The sequence below is a fragment of the Dendrobates tinctorius genome, unplaced genomic scaffold (genome assembly GCF_039654945.1).
Source record: "Dendrobates tinctorius isolate UK_male_01 unplaced genomic scaffold, ASM3965494v1 ptg000051l, whole genome shotgun sequence".
In the NCBI taxonomy this organism is placed as follows: Eukaryota; Metazoa; Chordata; class Amphibia; order Anura; family Dendrobatidae; genus Dendrobates; species Dendrobates tinctorius.
This window is the reverse complement of record NW_027361719.1, coordinates 27398288-27426178: the sequence shown is the minus strand read 5'-3', so window position 1 is coordinate 27426178 and position 27891 is coordinate 27398288. Positions and strand designations below refer to the sequence as shown.

Below are 27891 nucleotides of genomic sequence, written 5' to 3'. Positions count from 1 at the left end.
TAGAAGCCGCGGTCACGGCCACTAGTCACACACTGTTCACACCACATGGCACGTGGAAGCCGCGGTCACTAGTCGCACACTGTTCACACCACATGGCACGTAGAAGCTGCAGTCACGGCCACTAGTCACACGCTGTTCACACCACATGGCACGTGGAAGCCGCGGTCACTAGTCGCACACTGTTCACACCACATGGCACGTAGAAGCTGCAGTCACGGCCACTAGTCACACACTATTCACACCACATGGCACGTGGAAGCCGCGGTCACTAGTCGCACACTGTTCACACCACATGGCACGTAGAAGCTGCAGTCACGGCCACTAGTCACACACTGTTCACACCACATGGCACGTAGAAGCCGCGGTCACGGCCACTAGTCACACACTGTTCACACCACATGGCACGTGGAAGCCGCGGTCACTAGTCGCACACTGTTCACACCACATGGCACGTAGAAGCTGCAGTCACGGCCACTAGTCACACACTGTTCACACCACATGGCACGTAGAAGCCGCGGTCACGGCCACTAGTCACACACTGTTCACACCACATGGCACGTAGAAACCGTGGTCACGGCCACTAGTCACACACTGTTCACACCACATGGCACGTGGAAGCCGCGGTCACGGCCACTAGTCACACACTGTTCACACCACATGGCACGTGGAAGCCGCGGTCACTAGTCGCACACTGTTCACACCACATGGCACGTAGAAGCTGCAGTCACGGCCACTAGTCACACACTGTTCACACCACATGGCACGTAGAAGCCGCGGTCACGGCCACTAGTCACACACTGTTCACACCACATGGCACGTGGAAGCCGCGTTCACTAGTCGCATACTGTTCACACCACATGGCACGTAGAAGCTGCAGTCACGGCCACTAGTCACACACTGTTCACACCACATGGCACGTAGAAGCCGCGGTCACGGCCACTAGTCACACACTGTTCACACCACATGGCACGTAGAAACCATGGTCACGGCCACTAGTCACACACTGTTCACACCACATGGCACGTGGAAGCCGCGGTCACGGCCACTAGTCACACACTGTTCACACCACATGGCACGTGGAAGCCGCAGTCACTAGTCGCACACTGTTCACACCACATGGCACGTAGAAGCTGCAGTCACGGCAACTAGTCACACACTGTTCACACCACATGGCACGTAGAAGCCGCGGTCACGGCCACTAGTCACACACTGTTCACACCACATGGCACGTAGAAGCCGCGGTCACGGCCACTAGTCACACACTGTTCACACCAGATGGCACGTGGAAGCCGCGGTCACTAGTCGCACACTGTTCACACCACATGGCACGTAGAAGCTGCAGTCACGGCCACTAGTCACACACTGTTCACACCACATGGCACGTGGAAGCCGCGGTCACGGCCACTAGTCACACACTGTTCACACCACATGGCACGTAGAAACCGTGGTCACGGCCACTAGTCACACACTGTTCACACCACATGGCACGTGGAAGCCGCAGTCACTAGTCGCACACTGTTCACACCAGATGGCACGTGGAAGCCGCGGTCACTAGTCGCACACTGTTCACACCACATGGCACGTAGAAGCTGCAGTCACGGCCACTAGTCACACACTGTTCACACCAGATGGCACGTAGAAGCCGCGGTCACGGCCACTGGTCACACACTGTTCACAGCACATGGCACGTAGAAGCCGCGGTCACGGCCACTAGTCACACACTGTTCACACCACATGGCACGTAGAAGCCGCGGTCACGGCCACTAGTCACACACTGTTCACAGCACATGGCACGTAGAAGCTGCAGTCACGGCTACTAGTCACACACTGTTCACACCACATGGCACGTAGACGCCGCGGTCACGGCCACTAGTCACACACTGTTCACACCACATGGCACGTGGAAGCCGCGGTCACGGCCAATAGTTGCACACTGTTCACACCACATGGTACGTGGAAGCCGCGGTCACGGCCACTAGTCACACACTGTTCACACCACATGGCACGTAGAAGCCGCGGTCACGGCCACTAGTCACACACTGTTCACACCACATGGCACGTGGAAGCCGCGGTCACTAGTCGCACACTGTTCACACCACATGGCACGTAGAAGCTGCAGTCACGGCCACTAGTCGCACACTGTTCACACCACATGGCACGTGGAATCCGCGGTCACTAGTCGCACACTGTTCACACCACATGGCACGTAGAAGCTGCAGTCACGGCCACTAGTCACACACTGTTCACACCACATGGCACGTGGAAGCCGCGGTCACGGCCACTAGTCACACACTGTTCACACCACATGGCACGTAGAAGCTGCAGTCACGGCCATTAGTCACACACTATTCACACCACATGGCATGTAGAAGCCGCGGTCACGGCCACTAGTCACACACTGTTCACACCACATGGCACGTGGAAGCCGCGGTCACTAGTCGCACACTGTTCACACCACATGGCACGTAGAAGCTGCAGTCACGGCCACTAGTCACACACTGTTCACACCACATGGCACGTAGAAGCCGCGGTCACGGCCACTAGTCACACACTGTTCACACCACATGGCACGTGGAAGCCGCGGTCACTAGTCGCACACTGTTCACACCACATGGCACGTAGAAGCTGCAGTCACGGCCACTAGTCACACACTGTTCACACCACATGGCACGTGGAAGCCGCGGTCACTAGTCGCACACTGTTCACACCACATGGCACGTAGAAGCTGCAGTCACGGCCACTAGTCACACACTGTTCACACCACATGGCACGTAGAAGCCGCGGTCACGGCCACTAGTCACACACTGTTCACACCACATGGCACGTAGAAACCGTGGTCACGGCCACTAGTCACACACTGTTCACACCACATGGCACGTGGAAGCCGCGGTCACGGCCACTAGTCACACACTGTTCACACCACATGGCACGTGGAAGCCGCGGTCACTAGTCGCACAGTGTTCACACCACATGGCACGTAGAAGCTGCAGTCACGGCCACTAGTCACACACTGTTCACACCACATGGCACGTAGAAGCCGCGGTCACGGCCACTAGTCACACACTGTTCACACCACATGGCACGTGGAAGCCGCGGTCACTAGTCGCACACTGTTCACACCACATGGCACGTGGAAGCTGCAGTCACGGCCACTAGTCACACACTGTTCACACCACATGGCACGTGGAAGCCGTGGTCACGGCCACTAGTCACACACTTTTCACACCACATGGTATGTAGAAGCCGCGGTCACGGCCACTAGTCACACACTGTTCACACCACATGGCACGTGGAAGCCGTAGTCACGGCCACTAGTCACACACTGTTCACACCACATGGTATGTAGAAGCCGCGGTCACGGCCACTAGTCACACACTGTTCACACCACATGGCACGTGGAAGCCGCGGTCACGGCCACTAGTCACACACTGTTCACACCACATGGCACGTGGAAGCCGCGGTCACGGCCACTAGTCACACACTGTTCACACCACATGGCACGTGGAAGCCGCGGTCACGGCCACTAGTCACACACTGTTCACACCACATGGCACGTAGAAGCTGCAGTCACGGCCACTAGTCACACACTATTCACACCACATGGCATGTAGAAGCCGCGGTCACGGCCACTAGTCACACACTGTTCACACCACATGGCACGTGGAAGCCGCGGTCACTAGTCGCACACTGTTCACACCACATGGCACGTAGAAGCTGCAGTCACGGCCACTAGTCACACACTGTTCACACCACATGGCACGTAGAAGCCGCGGTCACGGCCACTAGTCACACACTGTTCACACCACATGGCACGTAGAAACCGTGGTCACGGCCACTAGTCACACACTGTTCACACCACATGGCACGTGGAAGCCGCGGTCACGGCCACTAGTCACACACTGTTCACACCACATGGCACGTGGAAGCCGCGGTCACTAGTCGCACACTGTTCACACCACATGGCACGTAGAAGCTGCAGTCACGGCCACTAGTCACACACTGTTCACACCACATGGCACGTAGAAGCCGCGGTCACGGCCACTAGTCACACACTGTTCACACCACATGGCACGTAGAAGCCGCGGTCACTAGTCGCACACTGTTCACACCACATGGCACGTAGAAGCTGCAGTCACGGCCACTAGTCACACACTGTTCACACCACATGGCACGTAGAAGCCGCGGTCACGGCCACTAGTCACACGCTGTTCACACCACATGGCACGTGGAAGCCGCGGTCACTAGTCGCACACTGTTCACACCACATGGCACGTAGAAGCTGCAGTCACGGCCACTAGTCACACACTGTTCACACCACATGGCACGTGGAAGCCGCGGTCACTAGTCGCACACTGTTCACACCACATGGCACGTAGAAGCTGCAGTCACGGCCACTAGTCACACACTGTTCACACCACATGGCACGTAGAAGCCGCGGTCACGGCCACTAGTCACACACTGTTTACACCACATGGCACGTGGAAGCCGCGGTCACTAGTCGCACACTGTTCACACCACATGGCACGTAGAAGCTGCAGTCACGGCCACTAGTCACACACTGTTCACACCACATGGCACGTAGAAGCCGCGGTCACGGCCACTAGTCACACACTGTTCACACCACATGGCACGTAGAAACCGTGGTCACGGCCACTAGTCACACACTGTTCACACCACATGGCACGTGGAAGCCGCGGTCACGGCCACTAGTCACACACTGTTCACACCACATGGCACGTGGAAGCCGCGGTCACTAGTCGCACACTGTTCACACCACATGGCACGTAGAAGCTGCAGTCACGGCCACTAGTCACACACTGTTCACACCACATGGCACGTAGAAGCCGCGGTCACGGCCACTAGTCACACACTGTTCACACCACATGGCACGTGGAAGCCGCGGTCACTAGTCGCACACTGTTCACACCACATGGCACGTAGAAGCTGCAGTCACGGCCACTAGTCACACACTGTTCACACCACATGGCACGTAGAAGCCGCGGTCACGGCCACTAGTCACACACTGTTCACACCACATGGCACGTAGAAACCATGGTCACGGCCACTAGTCACACACTGTTCACACCACATGGCACGTGGAAGCCGCGGTCACGGCCACTAGTCACAAACTGTTCACACCACATGGCACGTGGAAGCCGCGGTCACTAGTCGCACACTGTTCACACCACATGGCACGTAGAAGCTGCAGTCACGGCCACTAGTCACACACTGTTCACACCACATGGCACGTAGAAGCCGCGGTCACGGCCACTAGTCACACACTGTTCACACCACATGGCACGTAGAAGCCGCGGTCACGGCCACTAGTCACACACTGTTCACACCAGATGGCACGTGGAAGCCGCGGTCACTAGTCGCACACTGTTCACACCACATGGCACGTAGAAGCTGCAGTCACGGCCACTAGTCACACACTGTTCACACCACATGGCACGTGGAAGCCGCGGTCACGGCCACTAGTCACACACTGTTCACACCACATGGCACGTAGAAACCGTGGTCACGGCCACTAGTCACACACTGTTCACACCACATGGCACGTGGAAGCCGCAGTCACTAGTCGCACACTGTTCACACCAGATGGCACGTGGAAGCCGCGGTCACTAGTCACACACTGTTCACACCACATGGCACGTAGAAGCTGCAGTCACGGCCACTAGTCACACACTGTCCACACCACATGGCACGTGGAAGCCGCGGTCACGGCCACTAGTCACACACTGTTCACACCACATGGCACGTAGAAGCCGCGGTCACGGCCACTAGTCACACACTGTTCACACCACATGGCACGTGGAAGCCGCGGTCACTAGTCGCACACTGTTCACACGACATGGCACGTAGAAGCTGCAGTCACGGCCACTAGTCACACACTGTTCACACCACATGGCACGTAGAAGCCGCGGTCACGGCCACTAGTCACACACTGTTCACACCACATGGCACGTAGAAACTGTGGTCACGGCCACTAGTCACACACTGTTCACACCACATGGCACATAGAAGCCGCGGTCACGGCCACTAGTCACACACTGTTCACACCACATGGCACGTGGAAGCCGCGGTCACTAGTCGCACACTGTTCACACCACATGGCACGTAGAAGCTGCAGTCACGGCCACTAGTCACACACTGTTCACACCACATGGCACGTAGAAGCCGCGGTCACGGCCACTAGTCACACACTGTTCACACCACATGGCACGTAGAAACCGTGGTCACGGCCACTAGTCACACACTGTTCACACCACATGACACATAGAAGCCGCGGTCACGGCCACTATTCACACACTGTTCACACCACATGGCACGTGGAAGCCGCGGTCACTAGTCGCACACTGTTCACACCACATGGCACGTAGAAGCTGCAGTCACGGCCACTAGTCACACACTGTTCACACCACATGGCACGTAGAAGCCGCGGTCACGGCCACTAGTCACACACTGTTCACACCACATGGCACGTAGAAGCCGCGGTCACGGCCACTAGTCACACACTGTTCACACCAGATGGCACGTGGAAGCCGCGGTCACTAGTCGCACACTGTTCACACCACATGGCACGTAGAAGCTGCAGTCACGGCCACTAGTCACACACTGTTCACACCACATGGCACGTGGAAGCCGCGGTCACGGCCACTAGTCACACACTGTTCACACCACATGGCACGTAGAAGCCGCGGTCACTAGTCGCACACTGTTCACACCACATGGCACGTAGAAGCTGCAGTCACGGTCACTAGTCACACACTGTTCACACCACATGGCACGTAGAAGCCGCGGTCACGGCCACTAGTCACACACTGTTCACACCAGATGGCACGTGGAAGCCGCGGTCACTAGTCGCACACTGTTCACACCACATGGCACGTAGAAGCTGCAGTCACGGCCACTAGTCACACACTGTTCACACCACATGGCACGTAGAAACTGTGGTCACGGCCACTAGTCACACACTGTTCACACCACATGGCACATAGAAGCCGCGGTCACGGCCACTAGTCACACACTGTTCACACCACATGGCACGTGGAAGCCGCGGTCACTAGTCGCACACTGTTCACACCACATGGCACGTAGAAGCTGCAGTCACGGCCACTAGTCACACACTGTTCACACCACATGGCACGTAGAAGCCGCGGTCACGGCCACTAGTCACACACTGTTCACACCACATGGCACGTAGAAACCGCGGTCACGGCCACTAGTCACACACTGTTCACACCACATGGCACGTAGAAGCCGCGGTCACGGCCACTAGTCACACACTGTTCACACCAGATGGCACGTGGAAGCCGCGGTCACTAGTCGCACACTGTTCACACCACATGGCACGTAGAAGCTGCAGTCACGGCCACTAGTCACACACTGTTCACACCACATGGCACGTGGAAGCCGCGGTCACGGCCACTAGTCACACACTGTTCACACCACATGGCACGTAGAAGCCGCGGTCACTAGTCGCACACTGTTCACACCACATGGCACGTAGAAGCTGCAGTCACGGTCACTAGTCACACACTGTTCACACCACATGGCACGTAGAAGCCGCGGTCACGGCCACTAGTCACACACTGTTCACACCACATGGCACGTAGAAGCCGCGGTCACGGCCACTAGTCACACACTGTTCACACCAGATGGCACGTGGAAGCCGCGGTCACTAGTCGCACACTGTTCACACCACATGGCACGTAGAAGCTGCAGTCACGGCCACTAGTCACACACTGTTCACACCACATGGCACGTGGAAGCCGCGGTCACGGCCACTAGTCACACACTGTTCACACCACATGGCACGTAGAAGCCGCGGTCACGGCCACTAGTCACACACTGTTCACACCACATGGCACGTGGAAGCCGCGGTCACTAGTCGCACACTGTTCACACGACATGGCACGTAGAAGCTGCAGTCACGGCCACTAGTCACACACTGTTCACACCACATGGCACGTAGAAGCCGCGGTCACGGCCACTAGTCACACACTGTTCACACCACATGGCACGTAGAAACTGTGGTCACGGCCACTAGTCACACACTGTTCACACCACATGGCACATAGAAGCCGCGGTCACGGCCACTAGTCACACACTGTTCACACCACATGGCACGTGGAAGCCGCGGTCACTAGTCGCACACTGTTCACACCACATGGCACGTAGAAGCTGCAGTCACGGCCACTAGTCACACACTGTTCACACCACATGGCACGTAGAAGCCGCGGTCACGGCCACTAGTCACACACTGTTCACACCACATGGCACGTAGAAACCGTGGTCACGGCCACTAGTCACACACTGTTCACACCACATGACACATAGAAGCCGCGGTCACGGCCACTAGTCACACACTGTTCACACCACATGGCACGTGGAAGCCGCGGTCACTAGTCGCACACTGTTCACACCACATGGCACGTAGAAGCTGCAGTCACGGCCACTAGTCACACACTGTTCACACCACATGGCACGTAGAAGCCGCGGTCACGGCCACTAGTCACACACTGTTCACACCACATGGCACGTAGAAGCCGCGGTCACGGCCACTAGTCACACACTGTTCACACCAGATGGCACGTGGAAGCCGCGGTCACTAGTCGCACACTGTTCACACCACATGGCACGTAGAAGCTGCAGTCACGGCCACTAGTCACACACTGTTCACACCACATGGCACGTGGAAGCCGCGGTCACGGCCACTAGTCACACACTGTTCACACCACATGGCACGTAGAAGCCGCGGTCACTAGTCGCACACTGTTCACACCACATGGCACGTAGAAGCTGCAGTCACGGTCACTAGTCACACACTGTTCACACCACATGGCACGTAGAAGCCGCGGTCACGGCCACTAGTCACACTGTTCACACCAGATGGCACGTGGAAGCCGCGGTCACTAGTCGCACACTGTTCACACCACATGGCACGTAGAAGCTGCAGTCACGGCAACTAGTCACACACTGTTCACACCACATGGCACGTAGAAACTGTGGTCACGGCCACTAGTCACACACTGTTCACACCACATGGCACATAGAAGCCGCGGTCACGGCCACTAGTCACACACTGTTCACACCACATGGCACGTGGAAGCCGCGGTCACTAGTCGCACACTGTTCACACCACATGGCACGTAGAAGCTGCAGTCACGGCCACTAGTCACACACTGTTCACACCACATGGCACGTAGAAGCCGCGGTCACGGCCACTAGTCACACACTGTTCACACCACATGGCACGTAGAAACCGTGGTCACGGCCACTAGTCACACACTGTTCACACCACATGACACATAGAAGCCGCGGTCACGGCCACTAGTCACACACTGTTCACACCACATGGCACGTGGAAGCCGCGGTCACTAGTCGCACACTGTTCACACCACATGGCACGTAGAAGCTGCAGTCACGGCCACTAGTCACACACTGTTCACACCACATGGCACGTAGAAGCCGCGGTCACGGCCACTAGTCACACACTGTTCACACCACATGGCACGTAGAAGCCGCGGTCACGGCCACTAGTCACACACTGTTCACACCAGATGGCACGTGGAAGCCGCGGTCACTAGTCGCACACTGTTCACACCACATGGCACGTAGAAGCTGCAGTCACGGCCACTAGTCACACACTGTTCACACCACATGGCACGTGGAAGCCGCGGTCACGGCCACTAGTCACACACTGTTCACACCACATGGCACGTAGAAGCCGCGGTCACGGTCACTAGTCACACACTGTTCACACCACATGGCACGTAGAAGCCGCGGTCACGGCCACTAGTCACACACTGTTCACACCAGATGGCACGTGGAAGCCGCGGTCACTAGTCGCACAATGTTCACACCACATGGCACGTGGAAGCCGCGGTCACGGCCACTAGTCACACACTGTTCACACCAGATGGCACGTGGAAGCCGCGGTCACTAGTCGCACACTGTTCACACGACATGGCACGTAGAAGCTGCAGTCACGGCCACTAGTCACACACTGTTCACACCACATGGCACGTGGAAGCCGCGGTCACGGCCACTAGTCGCACACTGTTCACACCACATGGCACGTAGAAGCTGCAGTCACGGTCACTAGTCACACACTGTTCACACCACATGGCACGTAGAAGCCGCGGTCACGGCCACTAGTCACACACTGTTCACACCAGATGGCACGTGGAAGCCGCGGTCACTAGTCGCACACTGTTCACACCACATGGCACGTGGAAGCCGCGGTCACTAGTCGCACAATGTTCACACCACATGGCACGTGGAAGCCGCGGTCACTAGTCGCACAATGTTCACACCACATGGCACGTGGAAGCCGCGGTCACGGCCACTAGTCACACACTGTTCACACCACATGGCACGTGGAAGCCGCGGTCACTAGTCGCATAATGTTCACACCACATGGCACGTGGAAGCCGCGGTCACTAGTCGCACACTGTTCACACGACATGGCACGTAGAAGCTGCAGTCACGGCCACTAGTCACACACTGTTCACACCACATGGCACGTGGAAGCCGCGGTCACGGCCACTAGTCGCACACTGTTCACACCACATGGCACGTAGAAGCTGCAGTCACGGTCACTAGTCACACACTGTTCACACCACATGGCACGTAGAAGCCGCGGTCACGGCCACTAGTCACACACTGTTCACACCACATGGCACGTAGAAGCTGCAGTCACGGTCACTAGTCGCACACTGTTCACACCACATGGCACGTGGAAGCCGCAGTCACTAGTCACACACTGTTCACACCACATGGCTCGTGGAAGCCGCGTTCACTATTCGCACAATGTTCACACCACATGGCACGTGGAAGCCGCGGTCACGGCCACTAGTCACACACTGTTCACACCAGATGGCACGTGGAAGCCGCGGTCACTAGTCGCACACTGTTCACACGACATGGCACGTAGAAGCTGCAGTCACGGCCACTAGTCACACACTGTTCACACCACATGGCACGTGGAAGCCGCGGTCACGGCCACTAGTCGCACACTGTTCACACCACATGGCACGTAGAAGCTGCAGTCACGGTCACTAGTCACACACTGTTCACACCACATGGCACGTAGAAGCTGCGGTCACGGCCACTAGTCACACACTGTTCACACCAGATGGCACGTGGAAGCCGCGGTCACTAGTCGCACAATGTTCACACCACATGGCACGTGGAAGCCGCGGTCACTAGTCGCACAATGTTCACACCACATGGCACGTGGAAGCCGCGGTCACGGCCACTAGTCACACACTGTTCACACCACATGGCACGTGGAAGCCGCGGTCACTAGTCGCACAATGTTCACACCACATGGCACGTGGAAGCCGCGGTCACTAGTCGCACACTGTTCACACGACATGGCACGTAGAAGCTGCAGTCACGGCCACTAGTCACACACTGTTCACACCACATGGCACGTGGAAGCCGCGGTCACGGCCACTAGTCGCACACTGTTCACACCACATGGCACGTAGAAGCTGCAGTCACGGTCACTAGTCACACACTGTTCACACCACATGGCACGTAGAAGCTGCAGTCACGGTCACTAGTCGCACACTGTTCACACCACATGGCACGTAGAAGCCGCGGTCACGGCCATTAGTCACACGCTGTTCACACCACATGGCACGTGGAAGCCGCGGTCACGGCCACTAGTCACACGCTGTTCACACCACATGGCACGTGGAAGCCGCAGTCACTAGTCACACACTGTTCACACCACATGGCACGTAGAAGCCGCGGTCACGGCCACTAGTCACACACTGTTCACACCAGATGGCACGTGGAAGCCGCGGTCACTAGTCGCACACTGTTCACACCACATGGCACGTAGAAGCCGCGGTCACGGCCATTAGTCACACGCTGTTCACACCACATGGCACGTGGAAGCCGCGGTCACGGCCACTAGTCACACGCTGTTCACACCACATGGCACGTGGAAGCCGCAGTCACTAGTCACACACTGTTCACACCACATGGCACGTAGAAGCCGCGGTCACGGCCACTAGTCACACACTGTTCACACCAGATGGCACGTGGAAGCCGCGGTCACTAGTCGCACACTGTTCACACCACATGGCACGTAGAAGCTGCAGTCACGGCCACTAGTCACACACTGTTCACACCACATGGCACGTAGAAACTGTGGTCACGGCCACTAGTCACACACTGTTCACACCACATGGCACATAGAAGCCGCGGTCACGGCCACTAGTCACACACTGTTCACACCACATGGCACATAGAAGCCGCGGTCACTAGTCGCACACTGTTCACACCACATGGCACGTGGAAGCCGCGGTCACGGCCACTAGTCACACACTGTTCACACCACATGGCACATAGAAGCCGCGGTCACGGCCACTAGTCACACACTGTTCACACCACATGGCACGTGGAAGCCGCAGTCACTAGTCGCACACTGTTCACACCACATGCTCCTCATGTCCCCTGTGTGAGCTGTGGGGGGCCCCAGTGTTACATGAGGAGGTCCCGGGCCCCAGGGTGGAGGATGGAGGCAGTGTGCCTGGGCGGGGAGGGCTGTGGACTGTGTCCCTGGCTCCGCTCCTCATCTGCTGATTAACTCGTGAAGTATGCCAGGAATCCTGCCCGGGAACAATGCGCCTCCCGAGAGCGCGGCCCCACGTGTAGGAGGTGCGGGCTCTCCTCCCATTACTACCCTGCCAGTGCCCGCACCCCCAGCACTAGCAGCAGGGCCCCCGCTCCTGGCACCGCAGCACCGCCCGCTGGGTGGGCAGGACTCAGCCCCGGCCCTGCCCTTCTCTTTTTTGTTAATGAAAGTTCCAGGAACATTGTGTCCCTGCCCTCCCCGCAGACCCAATAGCGACGCGCGGCCTGACCTTTTACTACGAGGCCAGTGACGTGTGGGCAGGACGGAGCCACAGTGCGGGCGCTGCTGGCAGGACGGGCACCGGGAGGAGGACCGCGCTGCACACCGGGCTCTCACCCTCGCCATGATCTTCTCCAGTGTCCCCATGAGGATTCCCTCCGGGAAACTGGTAGGCACCTGGGAGCGCGAGGATGGGTGGGCAAGACAGACGTGTGTGCGGGCGAGCGTGTAACCCATTCACTGCCAGCCCGAGCAGCCGTGTACCCGCTCACCAGGCTCTGCCCTGGCATAGCTCCAATGGGCACCGTCATATAGGCATTGTGAGCAGCCTGGCATCTAATGCACTGATCACCCTGTGGATTCTGCCAGGCTGTGTCACCTATGTAATATCTAGCACATCTATCATCTACCTGTTATCAGTCCAATCTATTATGTATCTATTATCTTACTATCTGGGTCACTATCTTTCTATCTCTCTTGTATTCTGTGTTTCTCATTAATCTATATGTGGACTCTGTCGCCTCTAACAAGACGCGTCTTCATCTGTTGGATCTCCCCGTTTCTCCGACGTCTTATAAAGTTCTTTGTCCTTGATTGTAATCCTGTAATAGGGACATTTAGCTAATGAGTCGTGGCGGATAATTCACCGTGAGCCGCATTCATTGCAGTGAATGTTTAATGGTCACATCTCTGACTTTAGACCTCGCAGAGATGGCCGCAGGGTCCTGCTCCTTACTGTTATTGTACATATATTTTGCCCCATCTGCCATGTGCTGCTTATATACTGGTCGTTGTTGTGTAGTAGTGGGGCATTTGGGGACCCCCTCAGGTGTCAGGGCCGGGGGCTCAGCTGACAGTTTTGCAGCTCAGGCTTTGTTCAGACTTGTCTTCAGTACCACAGATCTCCTGCACTCGCAGCTTTTTTTCCTGACTGAATTTGAGAACTTCAGTGTTTTTTTAAAATCTGCCTGTACTGCGGTGGTGGTCCGACCGCTGGGGCCTGCACTGATTGGTGGGGGTCCGACCGCTGGGGCCTGCACTGATTGGTGGGGGTCCGACCGCTGGGGCCTGCACTGATTGGTGGGGGTCCGACCGCTGGGGCCTGCACTGATTGGTGGGGGTCCGACCGCTGGGGCCTGCACTGATTGGTGGGGGTCCGACCGCTGGGGCCTGCACTGATTGGTGGGGGTCCGACCGCTGGGGCCTGCACTGATCGGTGGGGGTCCAACCGCTGGGGCCTGCACTGATCGGTGGGGGGTCCGACCTCTGGGGCCTGCACTGATCGGTGGGGGGTCCGACCTCTGGGGCCTGCACTGATCGGTGGGGGTCCGACATCTGGGGCCTGCACTGATCGGTGGTGGTCCGACCACTGGGGCCTGCACTGATCGGTGGGGGTCCGACATCTGGGGCCTGCACTGATCGGTGATAGTCCGAAAGCTGGGACCTGCACTGATCGGTGGTGGTCCAACCGCTGGGGCCTGTACTGATCGGTGGTGGTCCAACCGCTGGGGCCTGCACTGATCGGTGGTGGTCCGACCGCTGGGGCCTGCACTGATCGGTGGTGGTCCGACCACTGGGGCCTGCACTGATTGGTGGTGGTCCGACTTCTGGGGCCTGCGCTGATCGACAGATCAGGAAATTTTTATCCCAGTTACAATATAGCTCAGATGATCGGACGGTGTCTGCTGCTCCTTTCCATGGGGCAGCCAGAAAAAGCCTAGTGCAGCATTCGCCAACCCTGCAAGGAATGAATGGAGCGGCGGCCGAGCATGAGCATTGCCGCCATATTCTAAGGGTTCGCTCAGACTGGTGAGTAGCCAGAGTATAACCCAGACAAGTGTTATCCAGTTTTTGATCAGATAGCACTCGGCCCAATGTTATACTATGGAGCAGTGTCAACTACCATTTATTTTCTCATGCGGAGTCAGCGTGAGAAAAAAATAGCTGCTGTAATTGGCAGTGTATATTGGACAGCACACACCCATACAAGTCTATCGGCGCATGCAACACATTGGACTGCAGTCACATGTCATCCGAGTGCAGTGCAATATACGACGACTCACACAATGGAGAAGTTGGAGAAATTTAGTTCTCCTTCTTCTCCGCACCTGGGATCCAATTCTCACATGTGAGAGAATCGGATCACAGTAAAATAACAAACACTTGGCTCACGCTTGCTGCAGAGTTTGACCAATGGTCATTTGCATATAGCCTCCCATCCTGACGCATGGGAGAATCATCGGACGCTACCGGCCAGTCTGAGTGTACCCTAAGGAGGATCAAAGTTTCCCATTTTGCTGATCAGTCCAGGTCCCAGTGGTCGGACCCCCACAGTCAACAAGTTATTACTTATCCCGTGGATAGTCACAAGTGGACAATCCCTGTTAAGTGTTCAGTATGGTAATATTATAGTTTATTATAATATCATGTAAATGTGACTGTATTGCTGCTCATTGTAATGATTTTGCTTAATGCTCTCTCCAGGTGTCTGGGCACGCTTAGATCTGTAGTTTTACAACAGGCGGATAGCCACAAATTGAGGGCCGTTGGTTTCAAGCTGGCGTCAATATCTTATGAGCTAAAAGGCAAGCTAGTGGCCAAAGTCGTGATGTGTTTAGGCCACGTTGACACATTCAGTATTTGCTCAGTTTTTTACCTCAGTATCTGTAAGGCCAGGTTCACATTGTGTTAACACAGCGTTAACGCTATAGCATAACGCGACATGCATTACGCTGTACCGCTAGTGCTGATGATTCATCAGCGCTAGTGGTGACGGAGCCTCAGATGCTGCAGCCCGCGTCCGAGGCTCCGTCAGCGAATGACGGCACATCGCGAACGCGTGCCACTTTACGGCATGCGTCACGATGCGCCACATAATGGGTATCAATGGCAGTGTTAACGGGCTGCCGTAACGCAATGTGACCTCAGCCTAAACCAAAGCCAGGAGTGGGTGATAAATGCAGAAGTGGCGATGTGTTTCTATTATACTTTTCCTCTGATTGTTCCACTCCTTGTTGTGTCTTACAAATACTGACCGTGTGGATGTTACCTATTAGGCCGGGATCACACATGCGAGGAATACGGCTGAGTCTCGCATGTTAACACCCGGCACTGCCGCCGGCACTCAGGAGCGGAGCGTGTGGCTCCATGTATTGCTATGCGGCCGCACGTTCCGCTTCTGAGTGCCGGCGGCAGTGCTGGGTATTAACATGCGAGACTCGGCCGTATTCTTCACATGTGTGATCCTGGCCTTAGAGTCCATTCACACCGTCCTCCTGCAGGTGTCTATTGGGAGGACTTCCCAACAAAAACCTCTTACAAACAGATCCCACTCAAATTAAAAGATTCCACTTACTGTCATCCGACACCCATAGGCTATAATGACATCCATTTAACACAGGCATCACGAAAAACTAATGATAGGACTCGATCTCCAGCAGCTCCATAGAGGGTGGATGGAGGTGAGGGGTTAAGGCCGGGGTCACACTAACCGACGCAAAATACGGTCAGTATTTTATATGCGTAATACGGATGAATGGCCCCTAAACAGTGCTCCGTATGTCATCCGTAATCAAGGTGTGGTCGCGTATTTTGCGCATGTCAGCATCCGTGTGTAATCCGTATGGCATCCGTATGCTGAGATTTTCTCGCAGGCTTGCAAAATGGACATATAATGGAGCCCTATGACAGGGTTTCTAACAGAAAGAATAGATATAGACACATAGAATGCATATATGTATATATATATATGTATTCTATGTGTCTATATCTATTCTTTCATTTCTTTATTAAACCTGTCAGGGTGAGTTTACTGTATCGCGCACTGAATTGCCGGCTTTGCTAAAACACACCGGGTGCGTATTTCTCGCAAGTCACATGTGTAATCCGTATTTTTTGCGCACCCATAGACTTGCATTGGCGTATTATGGGTGTAGTACGCTGACAATCGCAGCATGCTGCGAGTGGCACGGACCGTAGAATACGGATGAGAAATATACGGCTGGTGCGAGGGACCCCATAGAGAATCATTGGTCCGTGTCTAGTGCGTGCTTTTAGCGCCTCTCACTCGGCCGTATTCCTCGCCCGTGTGACCCCGGCCTAATGCTTCACCTCCACCCCAGTCAGACATGTCTCTTAAGAGTTCTCAGGATCAGTGGTGGTCTCAGCAGTCAGATCCTCAGCAATCAGAAAGTCACCCCCTATCCATATACAGCTCTGGCAAAAATTGAGACCACTGCAAAATTTTCAGTTTGTCTGATTTCTCTCTTTATAGGTATATTTTTGAGTAAAATGTAAATTGCTCTTTTTTTCTTTAAACTACTGACAACATGTCTTCCAATTTCCAAGCACTAAAATTTGTATTTATTTTCAGAAAATGAGAAATGGTCAAAATATCAAAAAAATGCAGCGCTTGCAGACCTCAAATGATGCTAAGAAAGAAAGTTCATAATCATTTAGAAACAACAATACTAATGTTTTAACTCAGGAAGAGTTCAGAAATTAATATTTTGTGTTATAACCATGATTGTTAATCGCAGCTTTCATGTGCTTTGGCTGCTTGCCACCAGTCTGTCACACTGCTTTTGGGTGACCTTATGCCACTCCTGATACAAAAATGTAAGCGGTTCTTCTTTGATGGCTTGTGACTATCCATCATCCTCTTGATTACATTCCAGAGGTTTTCAATGGGGTTCAGGTCTGGAGATTGGGCTGGCCATGACAGGGATTTGATGTGGTGGTTCTTCATCCACACATTGATTGACCTAGCTGTGTGGTATGGTGCATTGTCCTGCTGGAAAAACCAGTCCTCAGCGTTGGGGAACATTGCCTGAGTAGAAGGAATCAACTGTTTTTCCAGGATAACCTTGTATGTGGCTTGATTCATACGTCCTTCGCAAAGATTACCCTTCCCAATTCCAGCCTTGCTGAAGCATCTCCAGATCATCATCGATCCTCCACCAAATTTCACAGTGGGTGTAAGACACTGGCTTGTACACCTCTCTAGATCTCCGTCTAACCATTCGATGACCAGGTGTTGGGCATAGCTGAAAATTAGACTCATCAGAGAAGATTACCTTACTCCAGTCCTCTATGGTCCAATCCTTGTGGTCTTTGGCAAACTTCAGCCTGGCTCTCCTTTGCTTCTCATTGATGAAAGGCTTTTTTCTACCTTTACATGACTTGAGCCCTGCCTCTAGGAGCCTGTTACAAACTGTTCTTGCCATGCATTTCACCCCAGCTGCCATTTGCCATTCCTTTTGTATTAAGTGACCCTTAATGTCATCCTGCAGTTGCTGAGTGACATTCTAATAAGATGATTGTCATCCCGGTCAGTGGAGAGTCATTTTCACCCTCTGCCGGTCTATAACTTTGTTGTCCCCAATGTCTGCTGCTTGGCCTTGTTGTAATGGACTGCCGTCTTAGAAATTTTATGGATGGAGGCAACATGATGCTCACTGTATCCCCCTGCTAGTAAAGCCAGAATTGAGCCCTTCTTTTCCTCACTCAAGACTTTTCTTTTCAACTCCTATTTTTTCCTTTTGGGATATTACTAGCAATTGTTTTGCCATCCAGCTTGCCCTATTGTAAGAGGATTGTGAACAGCACAGCAGGGTTTTTATACTTTCCTTCGTTAAATAAGATTTGGTTCAGGTGATCACCTAATCAGAAGCACATTAAGTAGAATGAGGTGTACTCTGGTTGGAATTCAGCTGACACTGGAATGGAATGGCTGTCAGACATGTAGAGAAGCTGATTTTTATACAACTGTGCAGTGGTCTCTTAATTTTTGCCAGAGCTGTAGGTACCAACCCTCTAAGCTTATGAGACAATATATTACAGCACTTTATGATGGGCTACTAAATCCAAGGAGCTTGGTGGTCAATGCTCATAGTAATTGGTTGAGGACCACTATTTATGAGCCTGAGTGGAGGACTTGAAGCAGCTCTTGCTCTGATAGACCAGACTTGCACATTTAAATGGCGGCATGTGATCCACATTGTTGTGTAACAGCCACTACGGCAACGTTCTGTAGAGAATACCCACTGTGGCCAGCAGATTTCTGTGGCGTTAGGGGTAAGGTCTTCCACAGGGGAGGAGATATGGGGGCTGCTGAGACAGCAGTCACAATCAGACCCTGATAGCTATGCGCTCCCAATATACCCTCTGCATCAAAAGGACAAATTTGCATTGGGGCCCCACAGCTTGACGTTTAGGAACCTAAGGGGCAATTATGGGGCAGTACTCTAGTGTTCCAAATAGGATTCCTTTTCTTGCCTTAAAGAGGACATTTCACCAGGTGAAAAGTGGCTATTTCTTACTCCTATGTTATGAGAATTTTTTTTCTTGTTTTAAATCCACCATACGGTTCTAGAGATATGTTCCTTTTTATTTAGTGCACATTTGTATGATCTTTACCAAGTGGGCGGAGCTCACAGGATTCTCTGAGGGTGTGTCTTTAGGCTGCTTTACATAATTACCTCTTTGTAAAGACCATAAAATTATCTACTCTACATTAAAAGGCCCATATCTCTGGCAAAAAACGGGAATTTTCAGGGGAGCAGGGTAGTTAAATAAGAGGAAGAATTGTCTTCTTTATTCTGGTGAGGTTGGACCTATGGTATCTTGTGATGCTCATCTCCTAGTGTTCGGGGAAGTCACATGGGCTCCAGCAATGGCGCGGCACTCAATCTCCGTCTCTGTTATGTTGTGAAGCAAACAAACTGTTAGATCGGCTCCTTGTCCGTTCTGCTGAACGTCTCCCAGGCTTCTTTTTCATTTTTACCGGCCGAGAGTTACAACTGTTGGTGGTTAGTTTAATCACTGGTATCTGAATAAAGGAATTGTGGAAAATTAAATTTTAGGAAGTTGAGCATATATCAGGATCCAAGGGCTCACATACCCTACAGCAGGTTGCAATGGTGTCTGGAAACAGAAAGGACCCATTTTCTCTGCCGGTAATATCAACCTCCACAAGCCTGATTCTGCAAAAATAAAGATGGAGTCAGCCTAGGGGTCATAGGTTACTTTGTTGTTCGAGAGATAACTAGGACTCCGTTCTTTTGCCTATGACCCAGGATCATGAACCCCCTTTTGTTATGGTCAGTGTTTAGATTTTTAGTCCATAAACAGTGAATTTCACGTCTTGAATCCGATTTTTCTAGTCTAGAGCTGTGCAGTATATAGTCGGGATCACCAGATCCTAAATATATACTACAGCCAGGTCCTCCTCAGGAGCACAGGACGGTCAGCGAGGATGTTGTGATCTCCATTTGTATGGTAACTATTTTGATCATGGCGTCACCGGATCACGATTCCTTTGTACATTCCTTTCAGGGCCTTTACACATCGCAGCCAGTTCTAGAACAATGAATGTGAAACCTGTTACTCTGTTCTTTCTTAATCTTGAATGACAAATACTGCACACACCTGAATACATAGTTGTCGTTTCCTTGTATTAGTCAACATGCCGAGTGTCCGTAGTCAGGACCGCTTTGGGTCACACGGTGATGTAAGGCTGGCCGTGGCTTTCAGTTGTAAGATTGCTTCATATTTCCATGATATAAGAAAAGATGGGTTTATTATGGAGACTATTCTGCTAACATGCTTCAAGTTTGTAGCGTAATGGGAATCTGTCACCAGGTTTTTATTGCTAATCTGCGAGCAGCATAATGTAGAAATAGAGACCCTGATTCCAGTTAAGTGTCACTCACTGGGCTGCTTGCTGCAGTTTTGATAACATATTTATCAGTAGATTATCACTAGAGGATAGTAAGCCTGTTTCCAGATTGTCCTTTATATTAATGAGCTCTGTATAACTTCACCCCCTCCACTAATAGGCAGATTTCTGCCTATGCACAGTGTACACAGAAAGCTGCCAATCAGTGGTAGGGGAGGGGTTATACAGAGCTCATCATTCAGAGAACTTGGAGATCAGCAGCAGATAAAACAGGGATTGTATCAAAATGATAGCAAGCAGCCTAGTAAGTGACACATTGCTGGAATCAGGGTCTCTACTCCTACATTATGCTGCGATCAGAAACATAGCAAAAACCTGGTGACAGATTCCCTCTAACAGCTTTTATTTTAATGGCCTGTAGCACCCCCCCCCCCCATTTCACCAGCTAATAAATACAATGTATCTTCCTTTGTTTCACCTTTTTGGTAACATTTTTTAAAAATTTTATAAAATGTTTATGTAAATGTAAAAGCTGTCTGTGACATCCATTTCTCTCTCTTTACTGTTTATTTTCGGATAAATAAAGTTACAAAAGTAAAAAAAAAATTGACATACAAATGCTACACTAGAGGAACGATTGTTAATGGGAACCTGTCACCAGTAGAGTTGAGCGACTTTGGTCGGATCGGGTTTCATGAAACAAAATTTGAGTCGGATGAAACCGGTCCGACTAGGGCAAAAAAAGTCGGAGTTTCGTCCGAAACCCGACCCCAATGCAAGTAAATGAGGAATAAAAGTCGGCATTGAGCAGATGACATTCATCCACTCAATGCCAACATATATTTCCCATTGACTTGCATTGGGGTCGGGTTTCGGACGAAACTCCGACTTTTTTTGCCCTAGTCGGACCAGCTTCATCCGACTCAAATTTTGTTTCATGAAACCCGATCCGACCAAAGTCGCTCAACTCTAGTCATCAGGAAAAACTGCAGATATGGAGTTAATCACCAGGTTAATAGAGTTACTAACCTACCCGGCGCCTGCACTTAGCGGAGCACTGCGGGGATAAATTTTCTTTATTTTCTCCGGCAGTGTTTGGATTTCAGTTATAGGGGGGCAGCGGCACTGGTTCAGTCGCCGCTCTGTGTATGGGGAGTGGCGGATGTAACCGCGCCCCCGGCACTGACTGACAGCTCGCTCATTATTAGGGCTGGCTGTCAGTCAGGGCCAGAGGCACGGTTACAGCTGTCGCTGTGTATACTCAGAGTGGTGAATGAACGCGCATCGGCGCTGCCCCTGTGACTGAATACTGGCGGGGAGAGTAAAGTTAATTTCCTCCCCTCAGCGTTTTCTAAGTGTAGGCGCTGGATAGGTTAATAATGCTGTTAACATTGGGATTAACTCCATGTCTGCAGGATAATAGCATATTTTCTTGTGACAGCTTCCCTTTAGGGGAAGTTTACAAAAGACACAATCGGTCTTCTGATTCTGTAATGTATAGGATGACAACGACGACCATTGGTAGACAAGTGTCATGTATGTATAGGACATCACCGCTGACCATGGTCGCCAAATTGGCTTTTTATTTTTTCTGGACAGATTATAAAAAAAAAAATCAAGGACAGACAATATTTTTTTAAGGACACATTGGAAATCCATAATAAATCATTATGATTATTAGTGATCTACGGCCCATAATCCTGATAAGATATCAGCTACATTCACTGTAAGCTGTAAAATGATGATACTCTGTATAAGTTTCTTCAGCTTCAAAGAATTCGCCTTACCTTTTTAAGGGACCGGGCTAAAGAAAATGGCCTATGTGTCCTGGAATTTCTGGGCTGCTGGCAACCCTGACGCTGACTTCACGGCCGTTTGTCAGCATTTACAGATTGCAAATACGGAAAGACTACATTGGGGTTTTGCCGGCTAGGACTGTTACAAGCAAATAGCAGTCCAGGAGGAAAAAGAGCAATCACAGCACATATCGATCCTAATGTCATCAAAATTATATGAAATGTTCATATGAAAAACAATTAACTATAACTGGTCCAAAACACAGAATATCACTAGGAAATTAAAGGGAACCTGACAGATGATTGATGCTGCCAGAACTTCGAGTAGCTTGTTTTCAGACAGTTTCTGCAGCTTTGTGTGTTTCATCCTGATGCACCGACGCGCGTTTCGGAGAAAGCATACTTAAATCCATGTGTATAGGTTATATGGGAGCGGAGCTTTGAGAAGGTATTTTAACCCCTTAAAGACTTGTTGTGACGGACTCAGCTCCTGCTGAGCCCATTTTCCTTTTAGAGTGGACCCTCTGGGCCGTGGCACCCACCCACCTAGGGCGAGCTTACCTTGTGAGAACCCACCTCCTGTACAGGGAGTGTCAGGGGCAAGACCAAGGGGGTGAGCCACCACGGCAGCTGGACCAGACGGCCGGCTCAAGGGACACTAGACGAGTGTCTGACGACAAGGACGAGCAGGAAGCAAGACCAGACAAGACGTAGGTGCAAGGTAACTTCATTAGAATAACTCAGGATCACATACAGTGTAAACAAGCAAAACGTGCAAGGTGCACGCCAAGGTCCATAACATGGTACGTGCCAGGTGGCACGCCTAGGTATAGGTAAAGGCATGATGGCATCGGACTCCGGACTGCTGGCAACGATCGACATCATCAAGGCATCAGGCTGCTGTCATCAGCTCCGGACGTCAGGCCGCAGTCATCCAGCTCATGATCTCTGGCAGCGATCGGCAGGTTCCGGGCATCCGGCAGGCAAACCAGGTTTCAGGCAAGGAGGCACAACAGGTATCCAGGCATGGTGCGGGTTAGGGAACACGCCGAGGTCCGAGGCTAGGTGCGTGTGTAGGGGACACGCCAGGGTTCAAGGCTAGGAGCGTGTGTAGGGGACACGCCAGGGTTCAAGGCTAGGAGCGTGTGTAGGGGACACGCCAGGGTTCAAGGCTAGGTGCGTGTGTAGGGGACACGCCAGGGTTCAAGGCTAGGTGCGTGTGTAGGGGACACGCCAGGGTTCAAGGCTAGGTGCGTGTGTAGGGGACACGCCAGGGTTCAAGGTAAGACAGAGTGCGTGTGTAGAGACACGCCAAGGCACAAGGTCACAAGGCAGAGTCCTGCGCGTGCAGAGAGGCACGCCAGGATCGGGCGAGGCAGAGTCCTGCGCGTGCAGAGAGGCACGCCAGGATCGGGCGAGGCAGAGTCCTGCGCGTGCAGAGAGGCACGCCAGGATCGGGCGAGGCAGAGTCCTGCGCGTGCAGAGAGGCACGCCAGGGACAGGCGAGGCAGAGTCCTGCGCGTGCAGAGAGGCACGCCAGGGACAGGCGAGGCAGAGTCCTGCGCGTGCAGAGAGGCACGCCAGGGACAGGTTCCAGGACAGGGTTAGGGCCTGTGCGTGCAAGAGGGCACGACAGGATACATGGCCAAACCTGCGCGTACTATTATAGAAGCACGGGGAGGTATGCCATGAGCAGGCGAGGGCCTGCGCGTGCTTTAGAGAGCACGCAGAGCACAGTGCGAAAACAGCGTGAAGTGCAAGGGAGCACAGAGGGCACTGGCTAGCTGATCGTGCTGCGGCACTGACAGACGGACAAGACTCCAGCGAACCCGGCTGAGGCATGGCAGGCGACACAGCTGTCACTGACCGACGAGCACGGCTAGGGCAGGCACGGCTGAGGCACAGACAGGAGGCTAGGAAGGCCAGGCGTATGCAAAGGGCACACGAAGAAACAGAGCAAGGGAAGACAAGACGAGAAACAAGGCAGAGCTTAGGCAGAGCACAGAACCAGGAACGGAAGCAGATTAGAGCAAGAACAGAGCTAGCAGCGGAGCGTAGGCCGAAGCCCAGAGCCGGGCCAAGGGAGAACCTTGGGACTAGCCTAGAAACGTGCAAGAGAGCATAATAGGAAAGAGTCTAGCAGCGGAGCGTAGGCGAAGCCCAGAGCCGGGCCAAGGGAGAACCTTGGGACTAGACATGGAAAAGAAAGGAGGAAGGGTGCGTGTACCAGGGAGCACAACAGAGCACCATAGTAGAGAGCGAGGCAGAGCAAGTAAAGACCATAGGGAGGAACAAGGCAGAGCAAGGCAAGGTACGGAACAAGGCATAGCGAAAACAGGCAAGGCAGAGAAACAGAAGGACTACAAGTCCAAGCAGGACAAAGACGAACATGGCACAACAGACAAACATAAGACAAGGCACGGGACAAGAGATGGAGTACGAGCACGGAGCGTGTGCAGAGACGCACAACAGGGCAGAGTGCAAGGGCACAGAATAGAGGGAGCGCCCCACAGACCAAGCAGCCATGCAGGGACACCACACAATACTCAGGCCCAGAGCATAGGAAGGGGCGGCCTGATATAGGGCATAGCACCTCCTCTTCCAGGTCAGGATCAGGGGACACTTCCGGGTTCAGATCCACAGGATAACAGAGCGTAGTCACATGATCGGAGATCCAGACATGACGAGACGACTGCAGAATCAGTGCTGAAACCTAGACAGGTCACATGATCAGAGTTCCAGACATAACGATATGATTGCAGAACCAGACAGTGCAGGATCCAGGCAGGGACACATGATCAGGGACTCTAGACAAGACGAGAAGATCACAGAAGGCAGAGCAGAAACGCAGGCATCCCGCAGCTCAGACATGAGGTGAGTGTGCACACTGCTCTAGCAAACATGCAGGACAGCAGACAAGATATGCACATCGCTCCAGGAGTTCTTGAGACAAAACAGACATGGTGGACATGACACTTGTGATGTACATTTTGTGCTGTATGGAGCAGGCTCAGGAGCTGAGACTGCTTCGTACACTACAAATGCTGGCTGTTACATACAGTAGCTGGCATATGTCTCTAATGGCTGCTTATGGAGCAAGCCACAATCACTGATTTTAACCATTCAGATGCCTCTGCCAATTACTGACAGAAGCATTTAATTGGAGTCTTTGACAGTACCCTTGGCTCTTCTCTGCCCCGCATAACATGATTGTAGGGAGCTGATAAATCGCCAAAGTCCTGCTGAAGGCTCTCATGACTGCAATCTTACCGTCCGCTTTCATGGATCAATTGGCGGCACTATATGGCCACTGACTGGTTAATATTTTCTGATCCGCAGTCATTTAATAGTCTGTTTACATAGGCAGACCGCATGAGTCATGTTCGGAATGTTAGATGTGCTGCCGAGAATCATGATTTATAATTTATATGCCAGCCTAAAAATCATTTCACCTGATGATGATCGAGCATTTTACTCTTTCATCAGGTGATCACCAGCCTGATTACACTATAAGATTACTGTGTCACGAGAATCTTTCCGTGTGAATGCACTTTTAGTCCTGTGAAGCTGAGGAAGATGCTGGGCTTCATAGGTAGGAATACCACAGTTACACTATAAGCTGCAATACCATACTATACAGTAAGTAACATTAAAAAAGAAATGTTCTTAAAAACATATGTAAAACTATAAATCACTGCCCTTTACCCCATTCAAAAATTAAAAAAAAAAGAAATAATGAAAAAACAAACCATATTTGGTATTGTTGTGGTTACAATAGTCCAACGCATTGAAATATTATTTAAAATTATGTAATCCATATATTAAGCGTCAAAAAGAAAATGTCAATGAAGAATAAAAAAGTTCTGGCTCTTGGAACAAAGGGAGGAAAAAACAAAATGTTTGGGTCCATAAAGGCTTAAAGAATTTTCAGTGAAATGGCGCAACGTTGACATGACTCCAATAATGGAGCTAGGCTCTGAACATGGGGACATATAAAATAGTATCGATAACATATTGCCAGCTGTACCACCCTAATCCCGGCTGTAGTGCATGGATGAGCCGGCATAGCTCTTAGATCAGGGGTGGGGAACCTCAGGCCCCAGGGCCATTTACGGCCCCTGAGCAGATTCTCAGGGACTGCATTCTTGGGCAGGGAGCTATATTTTCTTTGCCACAAGCTCATTAATTTCTTCTTGCTCTGAGCACACACACACGCAGTGTTCACTACTGAACATTGAAGGGCATGCAATGAAAGATAAAGTCATGAGACCAGTGCCAGAGTCAGGATGTACTTTGTGGGCGGAGTTTTTACGGCCCCCGAAGGATGGTATAAATATCCAAATGGCCCTTGTCCGAAAAAAGATTCCCCACCCCTGTCTTAGATAATCGCTCCTTTCATAGTTCACATTTACAAGTAACTTCTGAGATATACTGTTATATTAGTAGCGTGTGTGGCGCATATACAATAATACCGTCCATAGTGCACATGTGTCAGTATCAGCTGGAATGTATGATAAGCCTGTCAGTCACAGTGCAGTAATAGAGGTAGCTGGAATCCATTTACAATATAATGTCCTGATGCCAAGTGGAGTGCTCATATCATGCCAGCCATGAAGCTCATTTACTAACTAGTCCTGGCACACCGCTAAGCTTATTTGTATTCATAAAGGAAGGCAGCAGTGCCAACCACTGAAACATGGCACTTGTGTCCTAACCTGTAGCAAACTAATGACTAAACAAAGGGTAACCCCACCCATCTGCTGAAAAGGGTGCAAATAAGTTTTAAAATGAGCAAAAGTCTAAAATGCTTGTAAAACAAAAACAAAAAAAACTTCTCAAGAATGGAGGGATTTTGAATTTTATAGTGTACTTGTTACCTAGGCTTCCGTCCACCTTGCTGTCCCAGAAGGGCCTCTTACCTTGGTAAGGAGCCGACATTGCTTGCAGGCTCCATGTTTAATAGCCTACTTGTGTTGCCAGATCACTGGATCTGATCAGCCCCTGCCCACCTGTGCTTCTCTCATACTGCAGAGGCAACGTTACCTCTGCCAGCAGCTCGACCATGCCGCTGCTCTGAACAATCAATCTAAAGGAGTGCACCTAAAGAAGAACTTGATAAAAATCACTTTGCATTTTTTTCCACAAGTTGTTGTCACTGAAAAAAAACATGTTTCATAGTACTAGCAAAGTAAACGACATTTCTGAAATCTCTTGCACACACTGCTTATGTGTTCCTTGAAGATATGAAGCTTCAAAGCGTTTTTTCAAGTTAGTGTTTTTCACCCATTCAAATGAATGGTGGAAAAAACGCATAAAAATGTGGCAAAAATGTATCCAGCGTTTTTCCGCCAGCACTGTTTTCTCAGTAGAATTATCTGATTCAAACACTGAGCGTGTGCCTTATATCCTCCAGTTGTTTTGCAGTATTTTTCATGTAGGAGGCTCAGGGACTTTACCCTCAATCCAGGGCAAAGTTTGGTTTTTTTCTGTCCCTTATATCCTGTATATTGTGAGACACAGCAGCGGAGTCAGAATGTATA

The 27891-nt window shown here is 52.0% G+C and overlaps 1 protein-coding gene across 7 annotated transcripts in view; it reads left to right on the top strand.

Annotated features, from left to right (window-relative positions):
* RBMS2 (RNA binding motif single stranded interacting protein 2) overlaps positions 1-27891 on the top strand; it is a 157834-nt gene that overhangs the window by 50527 nt on the left and 79416 nt on the right. For 4 of the 7 annotated variants that reach the window (XM_073576910.1, XM_073576911.1, XM_073576907.1 and 1 more), the window contains exon 1: positions 15104-15260. The exons of the other annotated variants lie outside the window; for them this stretch is intronic. In XM_073576910.1, the coding sequence (XP_073433011.1) occupies positions 15105-15260 (156 nt within the window). In that variant the 5' untranslated portion in view covers position 15104. Of the gene's footprint in view, positions 1-15103; positions 15261-27891 lie in introns of those variants that run through there. 7 annotated transcript variants of the gene reach the window in all.